Here is a 20520-nt window from a genome sequence, read left to right on the forward strand (position 1 = left end):
TTTTTCAGCTTCATCGGAGAGCAGTATGACTTGTATGTCGTCAGTACCGGTATTTGATTTCGAAAAAGAATTTCACAATTGCTAATGCCATTTGAACATCGATAGATAATTTAATCAAGGCGATACATATCCGCGAGAATTAATTTAATGTTTCAAGCTCATCCATAATTTGATCGCTTACATCCGTTGGGTTAAGTCGATATGCTATGGCTGCATTTATCGCATCGTTGAAAAGCTGTAATTCATAACTGAATCTTAGAAACTGATTCAACCCTTGTTATGCATTGCCATCAAGTATTTATGATAATGCTTACTATACCTTCACGACATTGGTTCCGTCAGACGCTGACACGTAGTAAAATGGCAATCGATTCTTGGTTGGAAATGCAAAATTCTTTTGAGTTGCGTCAAAATTTTCTTCATGAAACAATCGTAATAGAAAACAGTAATTATTATGGATTCATGAATTTAGAAAGAAAACGCAGAATTACCGTCAATCTTATTGGCCGCACACAAGCAGGGAATTTCAGGTCTGTACTGACGCAGTTCATCGTACCACTTTTTTAAATTTTTGTATGTGACTTTCCTAACCGAATCGAAAATTCTGCAAAAAGGAAACGATGCGGTTACCTTCTACGTCCCTCATATTGCCATAAGTCATGAAAGAAAAAATACTTACAACACCGCACAGTTTGCCTGGTGATAGTACGAGGGGTGTAAGGACTCGAAGCGTTCCTGTCCGGCGGTATCCCAAAAATCTTTCAGTTCAAAAGTAAAGATTAATTTCAGAGTAAACCTAAAATCCCACGTCGATTGTAGTTGATTCAATTATAGCTTTTTAAATTGCAATATAACGTGGTTAATAACATTTACTAACCAACAGATACAGATTTCTCCTGAACTTGGGTTTTGTAGCGAAATAAGGTCAAAGCATACGTTGACAGTTGATGTGGCTTATAGTCATCCATTAAAAACCGTTCAATCAATCTGAATGCAACAAAATTAAATAAAAATCTTAATTGAAATTTACCATTTAGAAGTTGGAAAACGTTAACATTGAAGTAAAATGTTGCACTCTTATAGTTACTAATTTAAAAACATTTGAATCATAACGAACTTTGATTTCCCTACGGCACTATCTCCAAGAAGAATTATTTTGACAGTTATCTCATTTGTTTTGCTAATGCTTGAGTAATCAACGCCAAAATTTACGTTGTCTTCGACTTCCATCGTTAATGATGACTCTCACTCTCACGAACGTTTCTGAAAATAGTCGGTTTGTATTTGATTCCCATATTACCATAGCAACCATAAGTTCCACTTTAAGGCTAGCGTTTCATCAGGTGCTGGTATTTACATGTTTAATATAAGGCATCATACAATTGATAGTAAAAAATGCGAAAAGTTGGAATTATCGAGGTTGATAAGTTAACTTATTTGGCTTATGAATATTGTAACGAAGCCTATATCAATTGCGTAAAGTCATTCACCCGGCCGAGAGGGAGAATGCTTTACAATACGACCGAATAAATTTAGGAGATGCGTCGGCTCTAGGCTAATTCAGTCCAACGGCTGTAGGCTTGCTCAATACATGCACCCAATCTTACCCATAGTTTTATATTTAAATCACACTTCTAGTATTTGAATAGTTCTTTAACAACTGTATTATATTTTTTACAAGTCACAGGTATCTATTCTAAAAGATATTATACAATAGCTAAACAAATCTGAGAGGCAAAGCATCTACATATTTTATTTAGCTGCTGATATACCAACTCCAATCATAAGACCAACTACTGTAAATCCTTGTGCAGCTATCCTGAGTCTCATCATTTTTTGAGACATTTGTGGTCTCCTGAAACATGAACGAAAACAGTGGATGTTAAGCAATGCAGGATCTGCAAGCACATATGCAACATCAATTTGTATCTTACCCATGCCGAAAAGACCACAGTCCATACATTAATGCTGATGCAGTTACTGCACAACCAATCGGGACAAAAGGATTTTCATAAAATTTCCTAGCAAACTTTTCCTTGAAAGTTTCTTCATTCTTTAAACTTTCACTGCCAATTTCTTCTCTCAACTGAATCCAACTCAGTTCATCAGCATTTAAGGAATCGGATTCGTTGTTTCCGCCGGTATTGCTTGTCATTTTCCTGCATGAAATCAGACACATTAATCGAAGTGTTCTTCAAAACGCCTGTAAACGACATTAGTTTGTATATAAACTTCAGATACATACGTGATGTATAATTACTGCGATGGTGAAGACGTGCAAAGGGATATCGTACCAGTAGCACAGAATTACAAAATTATGAAAGTTATTATTACATAATTTAATACATTTAAACGAGAAAACTATACTTGCAAGAAGACAATTTCGTTGTGATATGGATGGTCTCAAAACAAAACTTCATTTAGATTCAAGTATTCAACGTAGAAGAATATACTACATCCAACCAACACCATCTACCAACGTTTTCATAAAAGATTCATATGTTAAGGTTTGACATAAAAGAATTAAATGTAACAGACAAGTCTTGAATATTTAAAAAATACCTGGTATTAGGATGAAGGGAAAAAGTAATGAATGTATTTTTATTCATCGCCGAGTATAATGTCTTAAAAACATTTAGATGTACAACAATTGTCATTATGGCTTGTAGATGGCGTTTAGTAACTTTGACCAGAGACGTCTGATCTGCTTTACCGTTTCCTTTCCTTACGAAATCACAAAATACGCCAGGCCTGATTTAATAGGTCGGTTTGATTGTTTGCGTTGGTCATTTCTCACTTGTCAATCCGGTAAAATTTTAATTTTACTAATATCGTAAGTTACGAGAAAAAAGACACCGAAATCGTTTTAACGATTTTTAATACCCGTGGAGTCGCGTAAACATGGCGGGGCTAAATGTTGCCCCGAAACGAAAAGAAATTTACAAGTACGAAGCACCATGGACTCTTTACAGTATGAATTGGTCGGTGCGCCCGGATAAGAGATTCAGGTGAGAGCTATACAACTTCTGTAGAACAATCTAATTAACTCAGATAGATACGATTAACATTTACTCTTCTTTGATTTTCTGAAATTTCATGTTCATTAGATTGGCCATTGGAAGTTTTGTAGAAGAATACAACAACAAGGTTCAGGTTATCTCTCTAGATGAAGACTCTGCAGAATTCAGTGCCAAAAGTACTTTTGATCATCCATATCCCACTACAAAAATAATGTGGATTCCTGACGCTGTATGAAATTCATTTATTATTTGATTTTTATTTCCCAAAAGCTAATTTTTGTTTGAATATTACATAGAAAGGAGTTTTTCCTGATTTACTTGCTACTAGTGGAGACTATCTACGCATATGGAAAGCAGGAGAACCAGATACAAGACTAGAATGCCTCCTTAATAATGTATTTTAAAAAATATTTCATCAAAGTAATTTATGAGCATTATTTGCAAGTTTGATTCATTGAATATTTTCAGAACAAAAATTCTGACTTTTGTGCACCTCTCACAAGTTTTGATTGGAATGAAGTTGAACCTAATCTTATTGGAACTTCTAGCATAGACACAACATGTACAATATGGGGCCTAGAAACTGGGCAGGTAAGAAAATGTTTTATTTGATGCTTCTTCCAAAATCTTAACTGTAGTTTTTTTTTCTCTACAGGTAGTTGGCAGAGTTGGGGGCACGGGGAATTGTGTGTCGGGACATGTCAAAACTCAGTTAATTGCTCATGACAAAGAAGTGTACGATATTGCATTCAGCAGGGCGGGAGGGGGCAGAGATATGTTTGCATCTGTCGGTGCTGATGGCTCGGTAAGGATGTTTGATCTTAGACACCTAGAGCATTCCACAATTATATACGAGGATCCGCAGCATCGCCCTCTATTACGACTGGCATGGAATAGGCAGGATCCTTCTTATTTAGCAACCATCTCAATGGACGCTTGCGAAGTATGTGTCTATACTCTTTCCATTACAAAATATTTTATTAATCCTTTAAAATGTTAGGTAGTAATACTTGATGTAAGAGTACCATGTACTCCAGTCGCCCGCTTGAGCAATCACAGAGCTTGCGTCAATGGCATTGCATGGGCTCCGCATTCTTCCTGCCACATTTGCACCGCTGGTACGTATAAATATTGTATGCATGCATGTTTTTATCATGTGGATGAATTTACAGTATTCGATGTAAGAAAATTGATCAATGATTATCATTTTCGGTTTTTTGAATTTATTTAGGTGATGACCATCAAGCCTTGATATGGGATATCCAGCAAATGCCAAGAGCAATTGAAGATCCTATTCTTGCTTACACAGCAGCTGAGGGTGAAATCAACCAAATTCAGTGGGGAGCTACTCAACCCGATTGGATTGCCATCTGCTACAATCGATCCCTTGAAATTCTGCGAGTTTAACTCTTTACCACGTGTAAACCCAAACTCGGTATGACGAAGGTTGTATGACTTACTATCAGATTTCCTTTCTACTAAATCGTTTTTAAATCGTTCGTATCTTATTGTGGTTCGAGTCGTTAAATATTATTATGCGGATGTGAAATCATAGAGAAGTTTTTTCTGGTATTGATTAATGATTACGAATTTTCTGTAATGTTGCAAAAATTAAAATAAGTGACTTTGATTTGAATCAAAATGTTTTATTAGCTCTCTATCACAGCACTCGGATTCTGTATAAGATCAGCAGGTATTAACATCATATATTTTATAGTACTCTTTTCAAATTTCAACTTGCGGCGCTAAAAGGTTGACTTGATAATTCATGTTTTTGTATGCTGTCGGATTCGAAAGTTGCATAGTTTCTCGCAAGCGCTCATTTAGCAGCTGGTACCTCTCACGGATCTGCATTTCATGGTTTTTCTCTTCACGTTCCAAGACTTTTAGGAAACTTGACAGTTCAGCCACGGTGAATTCTTCCCACTGCAACGTTAAAGTAATGGTAAACATTAGTGTCTAGGTACTTTGTCTAAATACGTTACCGGAATGTCTCCATTTTGAATTTCTTGAAGAATCAACGTTTTGGCACACTTAGGCGCATCGGGATTGGTATCATCGGACTGCCATTTTTGGGCAAGTAGCAGCGGACAATCAAAATCGTTCAAGCGACGCAGACGAGCTATGTACAAACACGAGCACAATAAAGCCACCGTTAGTGAACGAAGGCAGTGACTAAGGCAGCTTATTAGAGAAGAGAAGATAATGCAGAGAATCGCTAGCCAACGTTAAACAAGAGTACCTCTGCTGGTTTTTCCTGGCTGCCAGATTTTCTCGTAAATAGCAAGTTTTCTTGCTTCCCAGTCTGAAAGAAGCGGATGGACTTCCACGAGTTGTTGCACCAACTCGATGCACGCGATATCTCTAAATAAGAAAATTCAAGTTGAAATTTTAAAGATAGTTGATGTCCTTCAGAACCATGGACACAGAACCTCATGGAAAACGATATTGAACGATGCATTTCGTTAATTTAAAAAAGAAAGAGTTTGGTAAAACCAGGATACTGACGAGTTCTATTCCAACGGATTTCGTAGACAGAAGATACGTAAAAATCGATGCGGAAGAAAAAGGAACCTTTCTACGAATTTGGTCGTCGACCAACGCAAAACCTATTACGAATTCAATAGGCAAGAGCGGAAAAAACGTCGATCCAAGGCAAATGCTAATTCATCGGGTGAAGTTATAAAATAGTCAATACATTCAACGTCAAGTTCTTCCAGAATCTAGATTGTACTAGAATCTGAAAAATCTGAAACCGTAACTATTTATTTCAGCTTACGTAATGTTTTGAATTGATAAAACATGGGTGGCTACACCATTTTTATTTATTTTACTTTTTTTTTTCCCTGAGACTAGTTAAATCCAGATTTATCAAGCCGGATGACAGGTTGCGTTTGGAATGATATTCGAGACGAATTCTTACCTCGGAAATGAAGTCTGGGGGCCAGGGCTTCCGTCTTGAAATGCAAGAACATACATCTGCCTCTCGTGGTTCATGTTCGATGCACCAGCAGTGACGTCATAGGCCAGACGAGGAATTGGACGGAAATCAATAAATGAGGGCAGCTTTTTCTTCTGTCGGCAAAAGGAGTGCAAGTAAATTCGAATGGTGTCTGGTAGTGATTCGGTAACGATTATCGAAGGATCTTCAGTCAAACAGATTTCTCCAAGAGATGAAGTTCCGGAATCGTTGAGGACGGAGTTACTAACGGTCTTGTTTTCAAAAGACTGATTTACTGTATCTTCGAAATCGGATAAATCTGGTTCAAACATCCAACGCAGGGTGACTTCGTAAAGGCTCGAGAATCTCCAGTCATCGTTAGAATCTTCCGGTACCACCAGATGACTATTTGCCGTAGCAATCGATGGGGCTGACGGCTCAGTTACTTTTTTTATTGCTGACGGTGAATTGGAAGCAGAAGCGTAGCCGCTGCTACGACGTGATCTTTGACCGCTAATGCCAGTGACTATTCGGCTCTCGTCAATGTGTAAGATATCCACCATTTTTCCTACACCACATTCCAACAGAACGTCTTCTTCGATTACCGTTTCCACAGGAATGCTACCGACGCTCTATAGGGAAAACCAAAACTGATAAGATCTTACATTAGGATTTTATTGATAAACGCATACCACGGGACTAATAGATGTTGAACATTTCTTTCGGGGTCGTAGAAAGATCCATTTGTCTTTGTCGACTTGGATAACGCGGCCACTGCCGTCATCCGTAGTAACAGTTGAGGGAATAACAGCTTCGGGAGCGATATCAGCGATCCAGCCTCTGCGTTTAGCCCACGTCGGCCACTGATGTTGGGCAAACTCTTCGAAATTCTTTAGCATTGAATCAAACGATAATGGTGATTTAGTGGGTGATTCAGGCTGCTCTTGTTGAGGATCCGCGCTGACCGCTCGTCTCCGAAAGGACGGTGAAGCGGGCAACGAAACGCTGGATCTTTTTCCATCTCTTGCTTCTTCACTGAGAAGTGGCGTATTCAAATAAGGTTAACAATTAGAAAAGACTTACAGCAATCGACTTTTAGATTTACCTGTGTACGCGCTTGAGTGATCGGTGAGAATTTGGGGAAACGAGTCGATTCGATGGAGGTTGATGACTGCTTAAGCTAAGTGATTGTCCCATTTCGTCTCGGTGCTTGATCGATAAAGAAGGTCGATTTGCCACACAGACTTTTCAGCCCGGATGCACTATATCGACCGATGCCAGCGATGGAGTTGTCTCGTTGATAAAGCACGTTTACTGTGAATTCATGAACGAAAGACTCTTCATTTTCTCCACTTCACGACTTTCCTGTATCACACTCGAACTTTGATCGTCAACACCGACTTCTAAAAAAAAAAATAACAACTGCTAGGTAAGCGAGTAGCGCACGTCACTGAATGTTTTCACGTATCGTTTAAGGAATTCAACTTTCTAGCATGATGAGGAAAAGAACGTTGTCTTTCCACGTTGTTGTGGACAGCAGCGTCTGCGCAGAGAGAAACACCACATTGAAAGGTCAGTAATGCAAAATTTTTTTAGCCGAAATCCTACGATAGCTTTAGTTCAATAACTGGCACAGAGTCAAAACGTCAGCGAAAACTCGGTCGATACGATTGGCGATCACAGTCATATAAAAAACGAACCAGCGTTCGTTCGTGACTATTGCAGTAGACAGACTAGTGAGAGTTAGTAACTGCCCGTTCTATAAGTCTCACCAAACGGGTTTGTGTGTGTTTGTAGGAAATCCCACCTGAACAAATTGATCCGATAGTTGTCCACCTAGTGGAGGCAAAAAGTAGTTTGCTAATAACTTGTTTTGATAAAATGTTTGGTTGTGAAATGATAATGGCGATAAAAGCTAAAAGAAAAGTAAACCAGAGTTAGAGCTTGCTCATTCATGGATCAAAACTTGCAATTCTACTTAAACATATCTTGGCGAAAATAGCTTTCAGCGGTTAAGCAGAATCGACATGGCGAGTGGCCTTGGCAGCTTCTACTGATTCACTTTCTATATCAGAAACGTCGTCTTTTGTTCGGTAGCTGTGCGTTGGCTTTTCTGTTTTATGATCGTTTCTTGGACGATGAAGGTTTAGTTAACCCTCCTTGGCAAACTTGTGAGCCCCACGTTTTCCGCCATGAATAAGAGTTTCCCAAGAACGACCGTGAAGACTTTCCTGTTTTATAAAAAAAAACCAAAAAAAAGGAAAAAGACAAAGAATGTCCTTGGGTGTCGATGACTCGAGGATAGATCTCGATTTTTCCAAAATGGAGGCCTTTTTGAACAACATATGGAAACCATTTCCACCCTTTATTTGGTGTGAAACAAGTGAACGCGAGGTACTCTTTTTTGTTAACGTTTTCTGGATGCCCGCCCTTGTATTCCGAACACTGGTATGCATGCCGTCAAGACACGAGAGATTTCAGCTCTTAGATTTATTTTAAGAATGAACAGCCAAAGTTGATACTGTTCACGTTGAACTGTGGAATGTCACCTTTGCTAAGCACTATGCTATTTTAAAATCATATGATCTAAAATTAATAGCAGCTGTCCCCGTATTTACAGTGAACCGTAACTACGTCAACTACTTTCAATTTCGAAAAATATCGCTCTGACATCCTTACTCGTTCAAGCATTCAAATACGGTAGGTAGATGAAAGTTTCGAAAATGTATTACTTGTTTTCTCAAAGTCAGTTCGTTGCTAGGTAACCAATGCATTTCAGCACAATCAAACAACTGAAAGAGAATCGTAGTTTTTGGGCTAACCTGATGACCCAATGCTAGACCCTGTTTCCCCATCAAAGCATCATAGCCTACTTATTTACAAGCTGGCTATGTTTTCCGCTATGGCACCAAGTCATTCCGTTTTCTCACTATATTATGCCCTTTAAATCCGCCAGGCAGAACTATTTTGGTCTAGAAAACTAGAACCATCACAACTACTACTGCATGAATGCCAAAAAGATCGGTACCAAAAGCAATTCAGTGTCGATGAAGCATATCAAAGACAAACCCTATTCTCTTTCATAGCTATCTCAACCAGTTTTATGTAAAAAAATGTGTTGGGTCTGAGTCATAAAATCCCAGTTGCATAGCGATTGAAGAAAAATAGTGAGCCACGTCTACACGTCATGGGGTTTGCTACTGTCCAGACAATCCTCAGACATTTCCCCTTTTGTATGGAGAACCGTTCATCGTCGGCTCTTCATCACAGACACACCGCAAAGAATCAATTAGAAATGCTTAGACCATTTAAAAATTTTTACATTAATTAACCCAACTTTTTCAATTTACATTTGATGGAACTCACATATTTCTTTAACGTTCAATAGTTTATTAATGTCGTCCAGCATTGTTGATTGCGACACATTACCATCAAAGAGATGCTGGTAAGCAAATCTCAATTATAATTGTTAACAAAATCAAAGGTGCCGTAGACAGTCAGTCTTTTACACGTAACGTCCTGTCACGTGACGTCACGTAATTTCCTGATGGTGAAATCGTCTAGATAGCTAAATAATCCCCATTGTTACAAGCTAGGACTCGGTTACCCGAGACCCGGTTACTATCGGAAGGTACTGACACAACACAAAACAAAATTACGAATGAAAAAAACATTTTCGTGTGTCGCGCTACTATCTTCCAGTAGTAAATGCCAGTAGTAAATAGTAAATGCTCCTGAACCCTAGTAAATATTTTGCCAATAGATGGCAATGCGACGTTTAAGAAGGTTCGATTTCAAAACCTGGCAACACTAGTTAGTTCCGTACATGGTTCCGTATAACTCAATAGTTCCGTATAACTCAATAGTTCCGTATAACTCAAGTACTCAACAGCTCACGGTGTTCGCGAAGTACCCCATAAGGCGATAGCCTTAGAGAAACCAAAAATCACACGGTATTATCATAATTGAAAACTGATTTCACTTAAGTTATTGGTTTTCTCGTCAAACCAGCCGTTTTTAAATTAAACAAAAATCAGATGATGGTAGCGCACGAACTCTGTTTATTAGCAGCTTATTAGATGCTTGTGTAATAGCATTGAAGAATGGTGATTTTAACTACTCCTATTATTACTGTTTTTTTATTATGTAAAACTAATTCCACCTTCAAACAAAAATCGAGTGTATGATGCAAATAATCATGAAAAGAAGTGTTTATCAGTTTGTTACAAAAAGTGGCAAATTTGAGTGTTGTAACGAAGAGAATGTTTCAAGCAGACGAACTGTTTGGCAAAAATTTGTTTTTGTCACTGGCATCGTCATCTAGCGGCAATTTTCCAGGAAAATAAGCCGACTTTTACTTTTTTTTTTCAATTATGTGTATATTGCGATAAATTACATGATTTGTATTCGAAATTCAACGACAATGTCGAAAATTAGAACAATTTGACTTGGAAGAAACAGTAAGAGTTATTTTTTTTACAAGAAAGTCTGGCTTACTTCGCTATGGAAAGGTGAGAGGCTTTCAAGTTTGGTTTCAAAGTTGGTGGCGTTTTGACCACTGCCATGAAGTACACCATGGTGTACACTTGCCTCCATAAATATGTGCCCCCACCTCCTAATGGTGGGAAAACTTTCTATGGAGACGAGTGTAGTGTACTTCATGCCACTGCTGTATAATTTCAAGACATCTAGTGGAGAAATAACTAACTTCGTAGAATTTTTATGGACATGTCAGCTGTCCCGTCAGCTGTTTCATTTCGCGTGGCTTTGGACTGATGATGGATGCTTAAACAAACGTCTATCTTCTCAAAATTTATCCACCAATTCCGTGTGTTTTGAGCTGCATCTTGTGAATTCAATCAATGCAGAGATTTTTAAGGTATTATGACAAACATTCATGTGAAAGATACATCATACCACATATATTTTAAATTTTCAAAGGAGGAGCATGGCCTGGCTTTGCTAGCACGTTTTTTATCTCCGTTAGTCTAATACACACACTGTACCGAAGGTGATACTTATAAAAAAGTAGTTCTTAATAATGTTTTTTCTATCTAAATCACTTAGATTCTTTGGGGTGTCATTAGGTGATGTTAGAATTTATTGTTAACAGTTTAAGTTTGTAATTATACTTTCAGGTCTTTGGGATATACCTGATGTACTGTGGTGGCCGCAGTATCATTCAGTGACAGAAAGGAATGCCATCAATGTTCTCTTGTCAGTTTAATACAAGATTTCCAGTATTAATCTTGCATTGGTGAATTATTGGCTCTCACGCAAGAAACAATGTGAAGTTCAAGATGATTTTGGTCTTGCATTGGTGAATTATTAGCTCTCACGCAAGAAACAAAGTAAAGTTCAAGATGATTTTGGTCTTGCATTGATGAATTATTGGCTCTTATGCAAGAAACAAAGAGAAGTTCAAGATGATTTTGGTCTTGACTTTTGTTCTTTACTGGTTAGTTGAATTTGTCACACATTGAAAAACTTTAATCTGAAGAAAGATTCTTCAATAGTTGTTTGAAAATTCTTTGGGGTTTTTTTAAAAACAAAAAGTGAATGCCTTTGTTGAATCATAAAAAGGGATGTTTGCTTATATCATGAATCGTTGGCTTGAGATTTTTGTGTAATAGATTGATGAAATGGTTATCAGATTAAAAGTTTATTTAATTCAAAAACATTTTAGATCGTTAAATGAAATATAAAACAAGGTAAATAAAATTAGAATTGTTTTTATTGTCCCACCTCCACCCAACAATTCCGCCACTATTTTACATAACTTACAATACACACAAATATACATACATATATACAATTAACTAGTTAACCCGTTGGCTGCCAGGCCATACAACCAATTGGTTGCTTAACTACAGTTGCTACGCTTCGCGTCAGATGGATCCACGAACAAGGTGGGACTTGTCCGAAGACAAGTCCGGGCTGACACGGTAATAGATTCCATTCCGGGAATGCACACCCCAGGAATCTATCACCGCACCGACAAAGAGAAGTCCCTACTGGTGCATTGCCTACGGCGCCTAAAGGCAAAAAGCCTTTAGGCGCGGCGACTGCTCCCCCCATGGCCATGGGGCAGAACAGCGCCCGGTCCCTAAAAGCTACAAAAAAAATGGGACGCAAACGGGGTGGCAGCCAACGGGTTAACTTACACACTACAATGCAAAACACTAAAATGCAAAACATGACAATACCAGAGCGGCGTTCCACGGTGACCTCCCGTCATCGCCATGCGCTGTCTGCTGAGCTGTATCTCTTTTTGGTCGACTTTTTCGTGAAGGATGAAGGCGAAGACGAGGACGGCGACGAGACGATGGCGAGGACGAAGACGAAGACGAAGACGAAGACGATGGCGATGACGATGACGATGGCGAAGGCGATGACGATGGCGATGACGATGGCGATGGCGAAGGCGATGGCGAAGGCGATGGCGAAGACGATGGCGAAGACGGGGACGGCGACGAGACGATGGCGAAGACGGGGACGGCGACGAGACGATGGCGAAGGCGAAGACGAGGACGAGGACGAGGATGGCGACGAGACGATGGCGATGATGACGAAGGCGGCGCGACGATGGCGAAGACGACGAACGACGAAGGCGAAGACGACGAAGGCGAAGACGACGAAGGCGAAGACGACGAAGGCGAAGACGACGAAGGCGAAGACGACGAAGGCGAAGACGACGAAGGCGAAGACGACGAAGGCGAAGACGACGAAGGCGAAGATGACGAAGGCGGCGCGACGATGGCGAAGGCGACGAGATGATGGCGAAAACGACGAAGAGGTGACTGTCAGGAAAATTTGTCTTATTAACCCTGCGTAACAAATGTAAAGACATCAGACAAAAAAAAATATAAATTTTGAAATTTTACAAAAGGGTTTTTAGTATGATTATGGTTCACGAAGGTTTAAAAAATGGCACATCTTTGAAAATGAAAACAAGCTTGGGTCTTTTCCTGGGATTACTGGAACCATAACGATGAAACTGACAGAAGAAAAGGAGGTGCTACTTATATAAAATAAGTTGTACTAATAAAAATGTTCATTCTAAAAGCAGAAACTTTTGCTAAACAGCAATCACACATTCCTTATCTTCAATCTCCTTTGAAAAAGAGCTTGTCACAAACAGCCAAACAAGGAAATATCTAGTGCAAACAGAAGTCACGATATTGAATAGAAAGATGAAAACAGTTAATATGTAATAAATACTCTAGATATAGATGAAAAATGTCAGATATCTTATCTTAAATAGTAATAGCTTAACAAGTGGGGCTCAAGCTCGAAACAGTTTAGCCAATCCTTTTGAGTCTACTCACACTTCAATGTATGAGATTCATTGCCAAATAATACTCTAGCATAAAATTTACCAATAATATTTCTGCTATGCTTTGAAAGAAAAACTGGGGGACATTTAACCCAAGACAAATCAGAAGATTGCATTTTCCAAAGCACAATCTGAGTATTGAAGTATTGAATTGCTTGTTATATATGTACATCCAACTGATCATTGCTTGTTAACATAACAGGCTTCCACCTTCCTAATTCTAACAATAAAGCAAAATAGTAACGCATAGATAAGTATAATGATCACTTGTTACTTACTTGTTGCTACAGATGCACAAAACGATTGGAAAACTTTCTAAATCAAGAGAGCAAAATTTTTTGCATGTTTACATATAGCTAATGGCAGACATTGCAGACGACGATAGCATTCAATCTTTTAGGATTTGATCTGACACAATAAAGGTCTATTAAAACCTGTATAATAGGTATTGTGGAAAGGTATTGTGAAATATTCAGAAACACTTTCAGTGAATGATTGACTTGATTTTTTATTTAGACTGCCTAACTACCTGATATGCAAATTTTCCCGTTTTCCGGAAATGATCCGGAAGTGACGAATAACCTCAGAAATACAAAGAACACAGTTTACACTCAGCGAGAGGAAGTTTCGTTACAAGATGTTGTTTAATTATGTATTGACCATTCTCTACATATTTTCTTTAATGTGTAATTACCAACGCAGGGGAGAGGTGATGCATTTCATTATTAATGGATAATCCAATGTGGCTTCAGGAACGATGAAACGGATTCACGGAAAATTATCAGATCAATCGATATGGGACGGGCATATTTAGAACTGTAGCTCAAACAAAATAAGCTTTCAGTAGCTACCGACTTCCATCACAGTATCACACCCTATATCTTTCATGCCAAAAGAGGGTAAACATGAAACAGTGGTAGGGCAATTACCGTACTTAAGACGGTAGCAATAACTGCAGCTTACTGTTACGCTGCAATTTTCCCTTGAAACTCAAACAACGTGCCTATGGACTAATGTTAGAATAACTACTTGAAAACAAAGAAAAGGGTCCCACCATAGCACTTTTCATTTGAAACAGAACAGGACTGGAATGGTTTGCTGAATTAGTTCGCCTTAAGTAGTACTGTTTTTCAAAACAAACATTGCTAAATAATTCTTTCATTAAATCGCAAAAGATTGCGCTAGGGTAAAGTTTTGGGCTTACACTCAAGTTTGCAATTGTGGTATAACTTATGTTTTGTACGGAACCAACTTGCGCTGATGGCACATACCGCTACGCCATCAGCGCCATCTATCTGGTGAAGTTTCAGAAAAAGTGTCGGTCGGTCAACACTCAACAGTTCATTGTAGAAGGGCAGGGGTAAATATTGGGTACCTAAGAGTTTTGATAGGATCCCTATCGGGAAACTGGCCTGCCCTTTATCCATGGAAAAATTATTCATTCATTCAATCAAGGATTGACACAGGTAACCATACAGTCTAACACATGATGATGTTTTACCTGCCTGGCGTGTTAGCTCAAATGAAGATCTGTTGCCATCTAATGCTGAAACTAATGTTAAGTGCCAGCATGGTCAAACATAAAGGTTGCCTATAATAAAACAGCTCAAAGAAAAATGATAGCCAACAAGTACATAATTATACTCATTGTATACATCTATGTTTGCTATCTTTAATCTCTGGATCTGGAGACTTAATGCATACCACTATTTCCTTACCATGCAGGTACTGACGTTAAAGTGAAACTGCTGAGCTTGATTTGGAGATTAGTAATTACTTTTTCTAGGCACAAGATTTGAATCTCAGATTGATTTCTGAATTTTGATCTTTATACTTAATTGAAACTGATGTTTGAAAGTCTATTTCACAGAAGAGAGAGGATGAAAACAATTTCATCGTTCTGCAATTGATGACAAGCAAACCTCTTCAATCAATCTTACAATTTCCTTGGCTTTTAATTCTGATTGTTGAATCAATTTTTTAACCTGTTTCTCATCAAGAGTGCATCCCCCTTTAACAGAAACAGAAATTATTTGTCTAGTTAAAATGGTGTGGTTTTCAATTTATACCTGGTTTGTACATGTGTGTTACAAGGGTACTTTCCATGGTGATGGACGTTAAGCCTGCAGCTAATTGTTCTTCTTCAGATGTGGGATCGCTGATTAAAATGCCACTAATTAAAATGCAAGGGAATTAAGCTCTTGTTTGTTTGGGTTTCCATATGCACATTAATGTAAATACTTTTCAAACAGTGAAAATGTTGAAGTGACTGGCTGTTTAATGCCCTCAAGTGGCCTTTTCTGATCTGAGTCACAAATTAACTTGTCCAATTCTTCATCATAAGTGACAGTAGGAAGGGTCACTTTAAAGCATAAGAATTAGTTTTGCATAATTAAAAACAGTAATAATAAGAGTAGTTAAAATCACCATTCTTCAATGCAGTTATCAATGCTATTACACAAGCATCTAATAAACTGCCATCCAGATTAATGCAGACTAGGTCACAGTGAAGAACCCAAGCCCATTTAGAACTGTGTATGCACAAGGTGTGCAGGTCAAGGATGATATTGTTAGCCACTAACTCAGCTATAAACTGGGTGGCTGTTTGAGCTGCTTCTCCAGGGGGACCAGATTTGATCTTTGACGAGCATAATGGAGGTAGTGTCACGTTAGGGATAATAAAACCTTTTGCAGGTTCATCCATTCCTGGTACTGCAATTTCCTGGACATAAATTCTCATTATTTTCCTTTTTATTATTACAACTATATTGGCTATACTATTTACAGCTTTGATGCCACATATAACTGTGGTATTTCCACATTTTACAATGGCTGAGCCATCAGCTGTTCCAATTGAACCAGCATTTACGGTCACTTTCCTAAACTCCAGTAGACTTCGTCCATCTGGGCGCGATTTACGATCGAGAAAAGTCTTGTAGAATTCAAGCGGTTGCAATGTTCTTTGCAATAAGGAACGATGAATTTGAGTATCAAAACAAAGATAAAACTTTAATTTACTTGTGGTCAGTCGCCATGTCGATAAGTCTCTCCAGACAAGATCGCTCTACACAAAGGTTAAACAAAATTAAGTCTTAGAACGGATCACTGTAATAAGTGATGCAAGCAAATATCAGAGAATAACAATTTAACATGTGATGACTGACGTGATTCATAAAATGAGATCGTCTGCTAGTCTTGCTGCTGACATAAAGGAAAGCAGGGTTGTCTTACCATGTTCTTCCCTAATCCCTACACTCAAGCTGTCATCCATATTATATAAGATAATAATAATGGAGATGGGAATGATATGAATATGGTCATAAATCAAGTTACGGCTGACGAGCAGGCCGCAGGCTATAACCTATGAGCAGACTAGCAGAGTCATCCCTGTTACATCGTGTTAGAAATAGAACCATGGTTGCTCTTACTCCGCTCTCAGAGAAAACAGTTCAAAAGATTTGAAAATAAGATAAATTTTTTTAAAATATGAGTGCTATTACATTAACTCACAGAGTTTATCAATTGTATGTGATAAAGAAAAGTGGAAAAATATTTAGCGTTTCGCTTCACATGTTCACATCATACTCGCTACATGTATTGGCGCTGGGTGTACCTAAGGTAAAAAATTTTTGGCGGGACAAAAAAAGAAAAGGCAATGGGAAAACCTTCCTATTTGAGTGGAGTAGGCGATTCTAACTGCATAATTTTTTTCTTCATGAAATGTATAATTTAAGGAGATATTTGATTTTAATTGTAAAAAGAGGGGGAAAAGGGCTGGCGGCTGGTGCTATTTATCAACCAAAAATCATAAGTTCTTGGTGATTGACAACAGAACTCGAAATTGAAAGAAGCAATGAGTTAGGATTTTTGGCTCCCAGATGGCACCGGCGGCCCGCCCTTTTTCACTTTTTTCTGATAGAAAAGAAGAAATATCTCATAAAGAATTAATTTTCAGTATAGGGATATTTGGTAAGTCAATAATAATTTTTTAATGTTTAATTCAATAAAAAATTTAAGAAAAATACATGGCCGACATAGGAATTGTCGAAGAGTCCCGTCCTTAATATGTGACCTGAGAGGGTTCCCAAAACTACCGCAACGAACGCCACTGGCAACATGGCCCATATCTGAATTTAACCATCCGCTTTGTCCTAAATAACACTATTCAACTACACACACAAAGTCACAAACACATGTAAATACACCAAGAAAATAAAATAAAATACAAAATTAAACATTCTAATGTGAGAAAAACAAAATCCATACAAAGTAACTCGTGTCTTCCGTATTTTAATACGGTAGCTAAAGCCATAACGGTATTAGCCGAGCCCGAGATAATGAGAGGAAAAAGAGTTTTCATTGAGTGCTATACTTCAAGTGAATTTTAGAAATTCGTTGCATCTTTAGAATTATGTAACCGATTGATGTATTAACTCTTGAATTACCCTAACGACAACGAATGAAGACGTACACTATTAAAAAACCTTAAGAGGCACTTTTCGGGATAAGTAAATAACAACAGAAATCAACGTGACGAAAAGAGATATATAGCACAAACAGCATTAACCAACAAATAGGTTTAACAATTTTCAAATTCCCAATTGTTCACACACACAAAATTGTTTGACAATTGCGAGCGGTCCAAGGCAAGTTAGCAACCAAAAAACGATTCAAATAAGAGCAAAACCAGTTCCTTTTCTTTGCTGTTTGGCCATTTGAAAGCATTGAATAAAGAAATCCTTGGTAGTGGGATTGAGAAAAAATTCCATAGTGGCTATTGAAGATGTCTGATAGACGGCTGCAGCGTCTTGAATGGTCTCCACTGCAACGTCCTGCAGAAAATATGGTGTTGTAAGTCTGACAAACTCACTGACTCGCTGATAGTCGTAGTGAGGATTGAATTCATCGTCACGTCGAGGTTCCATGGCCGCCGGAGTGCTCAACGGAGTAGGTCTTACCAGAATGACCGTTGGATCGGATTCGTGAGCCCAACAGTCGACTTCGCTCAAGTCAAGGACCACTTGGACTTCTCCGTCTTCAGCATTCAGAACGCAGAAATTCTGGGTTGAAACGAGTAAAATTACGGGTGCTAATTGTTCGCGAATTGGAAGAGCATCATTAACACGAGCTCTCATGGCCTCCAAACAGCAACAAATCCGACTTGCTTTAGTCTGATGTCCGATCAATGGTGGCATCTCGTCACTCAGTTTCCACAATATTTTTGCTGGTCCAGAACATATTAGTTCAAGCTGATTGGTCCCCAATAACTGTGGTCGTCGAGCATGAAATGGTTCATTCCACTGGGTTGCACTCAACAAACCTTGACCGGTTTGTGCGACGAGATCGGCAGCTCCCGAAATTGGTTTGGCTACTACACCCACAATTCCTTTGGTTAAACCCACGGCTAGACCACGAGGGCTAACCGTTCCGTCATCAATCAGTGACTGAAGTGGATGATGAGCCAAGCCACCCAAAGCGCCTAGTAAGCTCAATCCCAAAGCGCTTAGGCCCCAACCGATTCCTTGGACCAAACCTGATAGAAATAATTTTAAAAATTCATTAAATTCAATACATCAGAGAATGCGGAATTAAAATGCAAACCTTGCGGTTTTTTTCTTCTTCCTTCTTCGCTTCGTTGCTGGAAATCCAAATCGAAAGATAGGCGATCGACATTGCGAGCCACGCTACTTGCCAACTGGGTGACTGATGTTACTGTTCCAGCCGTAACGTGACTCACCAAAGAGGCAGAACCGTTAAAAATTCCCGCAATGAAACCTCGTGGGCCACGCCATATACCCTGGTATGGTAATCGAACGAAATCTTTTAAACCAATAGTAACAGTACGGGCCAAGGCGGTTGGGGAACCCAGCAATTCCATAGACCCTACGACCCAGCCAGCTTTGAAGAGGGCACTGGAAACGTAATGCATTGCCAATGTTTGGCCTAGTTTATAAGGCGTCGTTAGAACTAAAGAGCGCTCAAACGCGTCCAATCGGAGGGGGGAATGATCCAATGCAATGTAGAGTTTGACGGAACTGCGTAGACTTAAATCGAGCGAAATGGCTCGCACTGTCAACTGATCTAAGTTGACCGAGACCGATAGGCTGGACAATGCCTCGGCAACTCGATCCGGAAACGACACCACTCCCGAAGACTCACTGGTTTTCTTTTTAACAATTTGTGAATTGAATGAAAAGGTATTCAGGTAATCCATGGCCGCCACGATGAAACGGTCTTCGACAAAAACAAAAACTGGATCTAACTGGAAATCCAGCGACGTTGGTCGACCAGAATTAGTCAAGCCAAGTTCCAAAACAAAGAACGCGTTCTCACGAAGGGTACCCAATAATTTGGTCAGCGATTTCTCTGGCCACGTGAGTGAAGTCTGAGCTAAAAGAATGACCGGGAAATCGAATCCTTGAGATTCTCTTCATCTTGAGGTCGATTGCCGGCTTCTGGTACGTTTGACTGCGGCTGATACATTTGGTTGTCCATTTGAATATGTCCGCAGCGGAGAATGATTCGACGCGCAGAAGGACTGCGCAAGTAGTCTATCAAAACATGGTCGGACTGTCAATCGAGATATTTCCCGGCGTTGGAAAGTAGTGTCGTCCCGAAAACAAACACCAATTTCTGGCCAGTAAAGAGTTGCATTCCAATCCTTTTCTTCCGAAACGATATCGGAAATTCCGGCCAACTGATTACCAGCTAACTCATGAAGGTTTTGGCAATTGCGATCCGTCTTATAAGGTAAACGTGGAGTCGGGCGTAGTGGCTCAACTGGAATATGTTCAACTGGTGAATGCGGAAGCGTTTGCGGGAGTTCAATTCGCCCTCGTACATCCGAAGCGGATATCTCAACAAGACTGACGGGTTCGATGTAAATTGCCGTTTGATTGGGTGTAATTGTCTTAACAATTCTCACCATAACGTCAACATTGGGTGACAGGCTAAGGAATTGGTCGTATGCATGGCTTGGATGTACTGGATGGCTCCATTTTGGGCGGGTCTCTTCCAAAGCAAGTAACAGTCTCGGAAGATTTGTAGGTGGTGAAATGTCCATGTAGCGCAATTGACCCCATGGTGGGGTATAGAAGGCCGCTTCATTGGGCCCAATAACAGCATGCCAATAAAATTTGTCGCAATCCGATTCGGGCTGACCGGGAATAGAATCAGAAGCCTGAGCGTATGCCAAAGTCAATTCAGTTTTGTTGATAAGAACC

General features: G+C 39.2%; 5 protein-coding genes and 1 long non-coding RNA gene across 12 annotated transcripts; 2 read left to right on the forward strand and 4 right to left on the reverse strand.

The window, feature by feature from the left end:
- Window positions 1-94: 94 nt before the first annotated feature.
- Window positions 95-1751, reverse strand: LOC116932366 (rab-like protein 2A). 2 transcript variants are annotated; one of them, XM_032940164.2, is made up of 6 exons: window positions 1118-1751; window positions 878-987; window positions 680-758; window positions 492-604; window positions 320-417; window positions 95-235 (listed from the first exon to the last, which is right to left on the reverse strand). In XM_032940164.2, the coding sequence occupies exons 1-6, from the start codon at window positions 1228-1230 to the stop codon at window positions 140-142; spliced, it is 609 nt and encodes a 202-aa protein (XP_032796055.1). In that variant the 5' UTR covers window positions 1231-1751; the 3' UTR covers window positions 95-139. The 2 variants fall into 2 exon arrangements, with proteins under 2 accessions (XP_032796055.1, XP_032796054.1); XM_032940163.2 differs by having other exon boundaries at window positions 95-262.
- A 1001-nt stretch (window positions 1752-2752) lies between these two features.
- Window positions 2753-4656, forward strand: LOC116932362 (DDB1- and CUL4-associated factor 7). Its single transcript, XM_032940158.2, has 7 exons — window positions 2753-3008; window positions 3108-3249; window positions 3317-3415; window positions 3489-3611; window positions 3676-3963; window positions 4021-4138; window positions 4252-4656. Exons 1-7 carry the CDS (start codon window positions 2902-2904, stop codon window positions 4425-4427), a joined length of 1053 nt encoding a protein of 350 aa, XP_032796049.1. The 5' UTR covers window positions 2753-2901; the 3' UTR covers window positions 4428-4656.
- Window positions 4651-7691, reverse strand: LOC116932358. The gene is made up of 6 exons (XM_032940150.2): window positions 7067-7691; window positions 6654-6996; window positions 5944-6593; window positions 5263-5384; window positions 5006-5142; window positions 4651-4946 (listed from the first exon to the last, which is right to left on the reverse strand). Exons 1-6 carry the CDS (start codon window positions 7156-7158, stop codon window positions 4746-4748), a joined length of 1545 nt encoding a protein of 514 aa, XP_032796041.2. The 5' UTR covers window positions 7159-7691; the 3' UTR covers window positions 4651-4745.
- Window positions 7692-7880: 189 nt separating this feature from the next.
- LOC116932368 lies at window positions 7881-11208 on the forward strand. Of its 6 annotated transcripts, none has more exons than XR_006652087.1 (6): window positions 7881-8661; window positions 8723-8985; window positions 9048-10472; window positions 10697-10840; window positions 10903-10972; window positions 11100-11208. It is a non-coding gene; the product is annotated as an uncharacterized LOC116932368 (long non-coding RNA). The 6 variants fall into 6 exon arrangements; XR_006652089.1 differs by having other exon boundaries at window positions 7881-8409; window positions 8582-8661; window positions 8723-10472; XR_006652088.1 differs by having other exon boundaries at window positions 7881-8355; window positions 8582-8661; window positions 8723-10472.
- A 3934-nt stretch (window positions 11209-15142) lies between these two features.
- On the reverse strand, window positions 15143-16624 carry LOC116931883 (exosome complex component RRP43). Its single transcript, XM_032939539.2, has 7 exons — window positions 16529-16624; window positions 16316-16361; window positions 16083-16257; window positions 15725-16019; window positions 15539-15659; window positions 15367-15470; window positions 15143-15308 (listed from the first exon to the last, which is right to left on the reverse strand). The coding sequence occupies exons 1-7, from the start codon at window positions 16566-16568 to the stop codon at window positions 15190-15192; spliced, it is 900 nt and encodes a 299-aa protein (XP_032795430.2). The 5' UTR covers window positions 16569-16624; the 3' UTR covers window positions 15143-15189.
- A 1082-nt stretch (window positions 16625-17706) lies between these two features.
- On the reverse strand, window positions 17707-19929 carry LOC123477012 (vacuolar protein sorting-associated protein 13B-like). Its single transcript, XM_045180120.1, is given in 3 exon segments — window positions 17707-18830; window positions 18899-19724; window positions 19727-19929. Coding segments are annotated over 3 exon segments (1755 nt in total). The 5' UTR covers window positions 19793-19929; the 3' UTR covers window positions 17707-17967.
- Between the last annotated feature and the right edge of the window lie 591 nt (window positions 19930-20520).

The sequence above is a fragment of the Daphnia magna genome, linkage group LG10 (genome assembly GCF_020631705.1).
Source record: "Daphnia magna isolate NIES linkage group LG10, ASM2063170v1.1, whole genome shotgun sequence".
Classification (NCBI taxonomy): domain Eukaryota; kingdom Metazoa; phylum Arthropoda; class Branchiopoda; order Diplostraca; family Daphniidae; genus Daphnia; species Daphnia magna.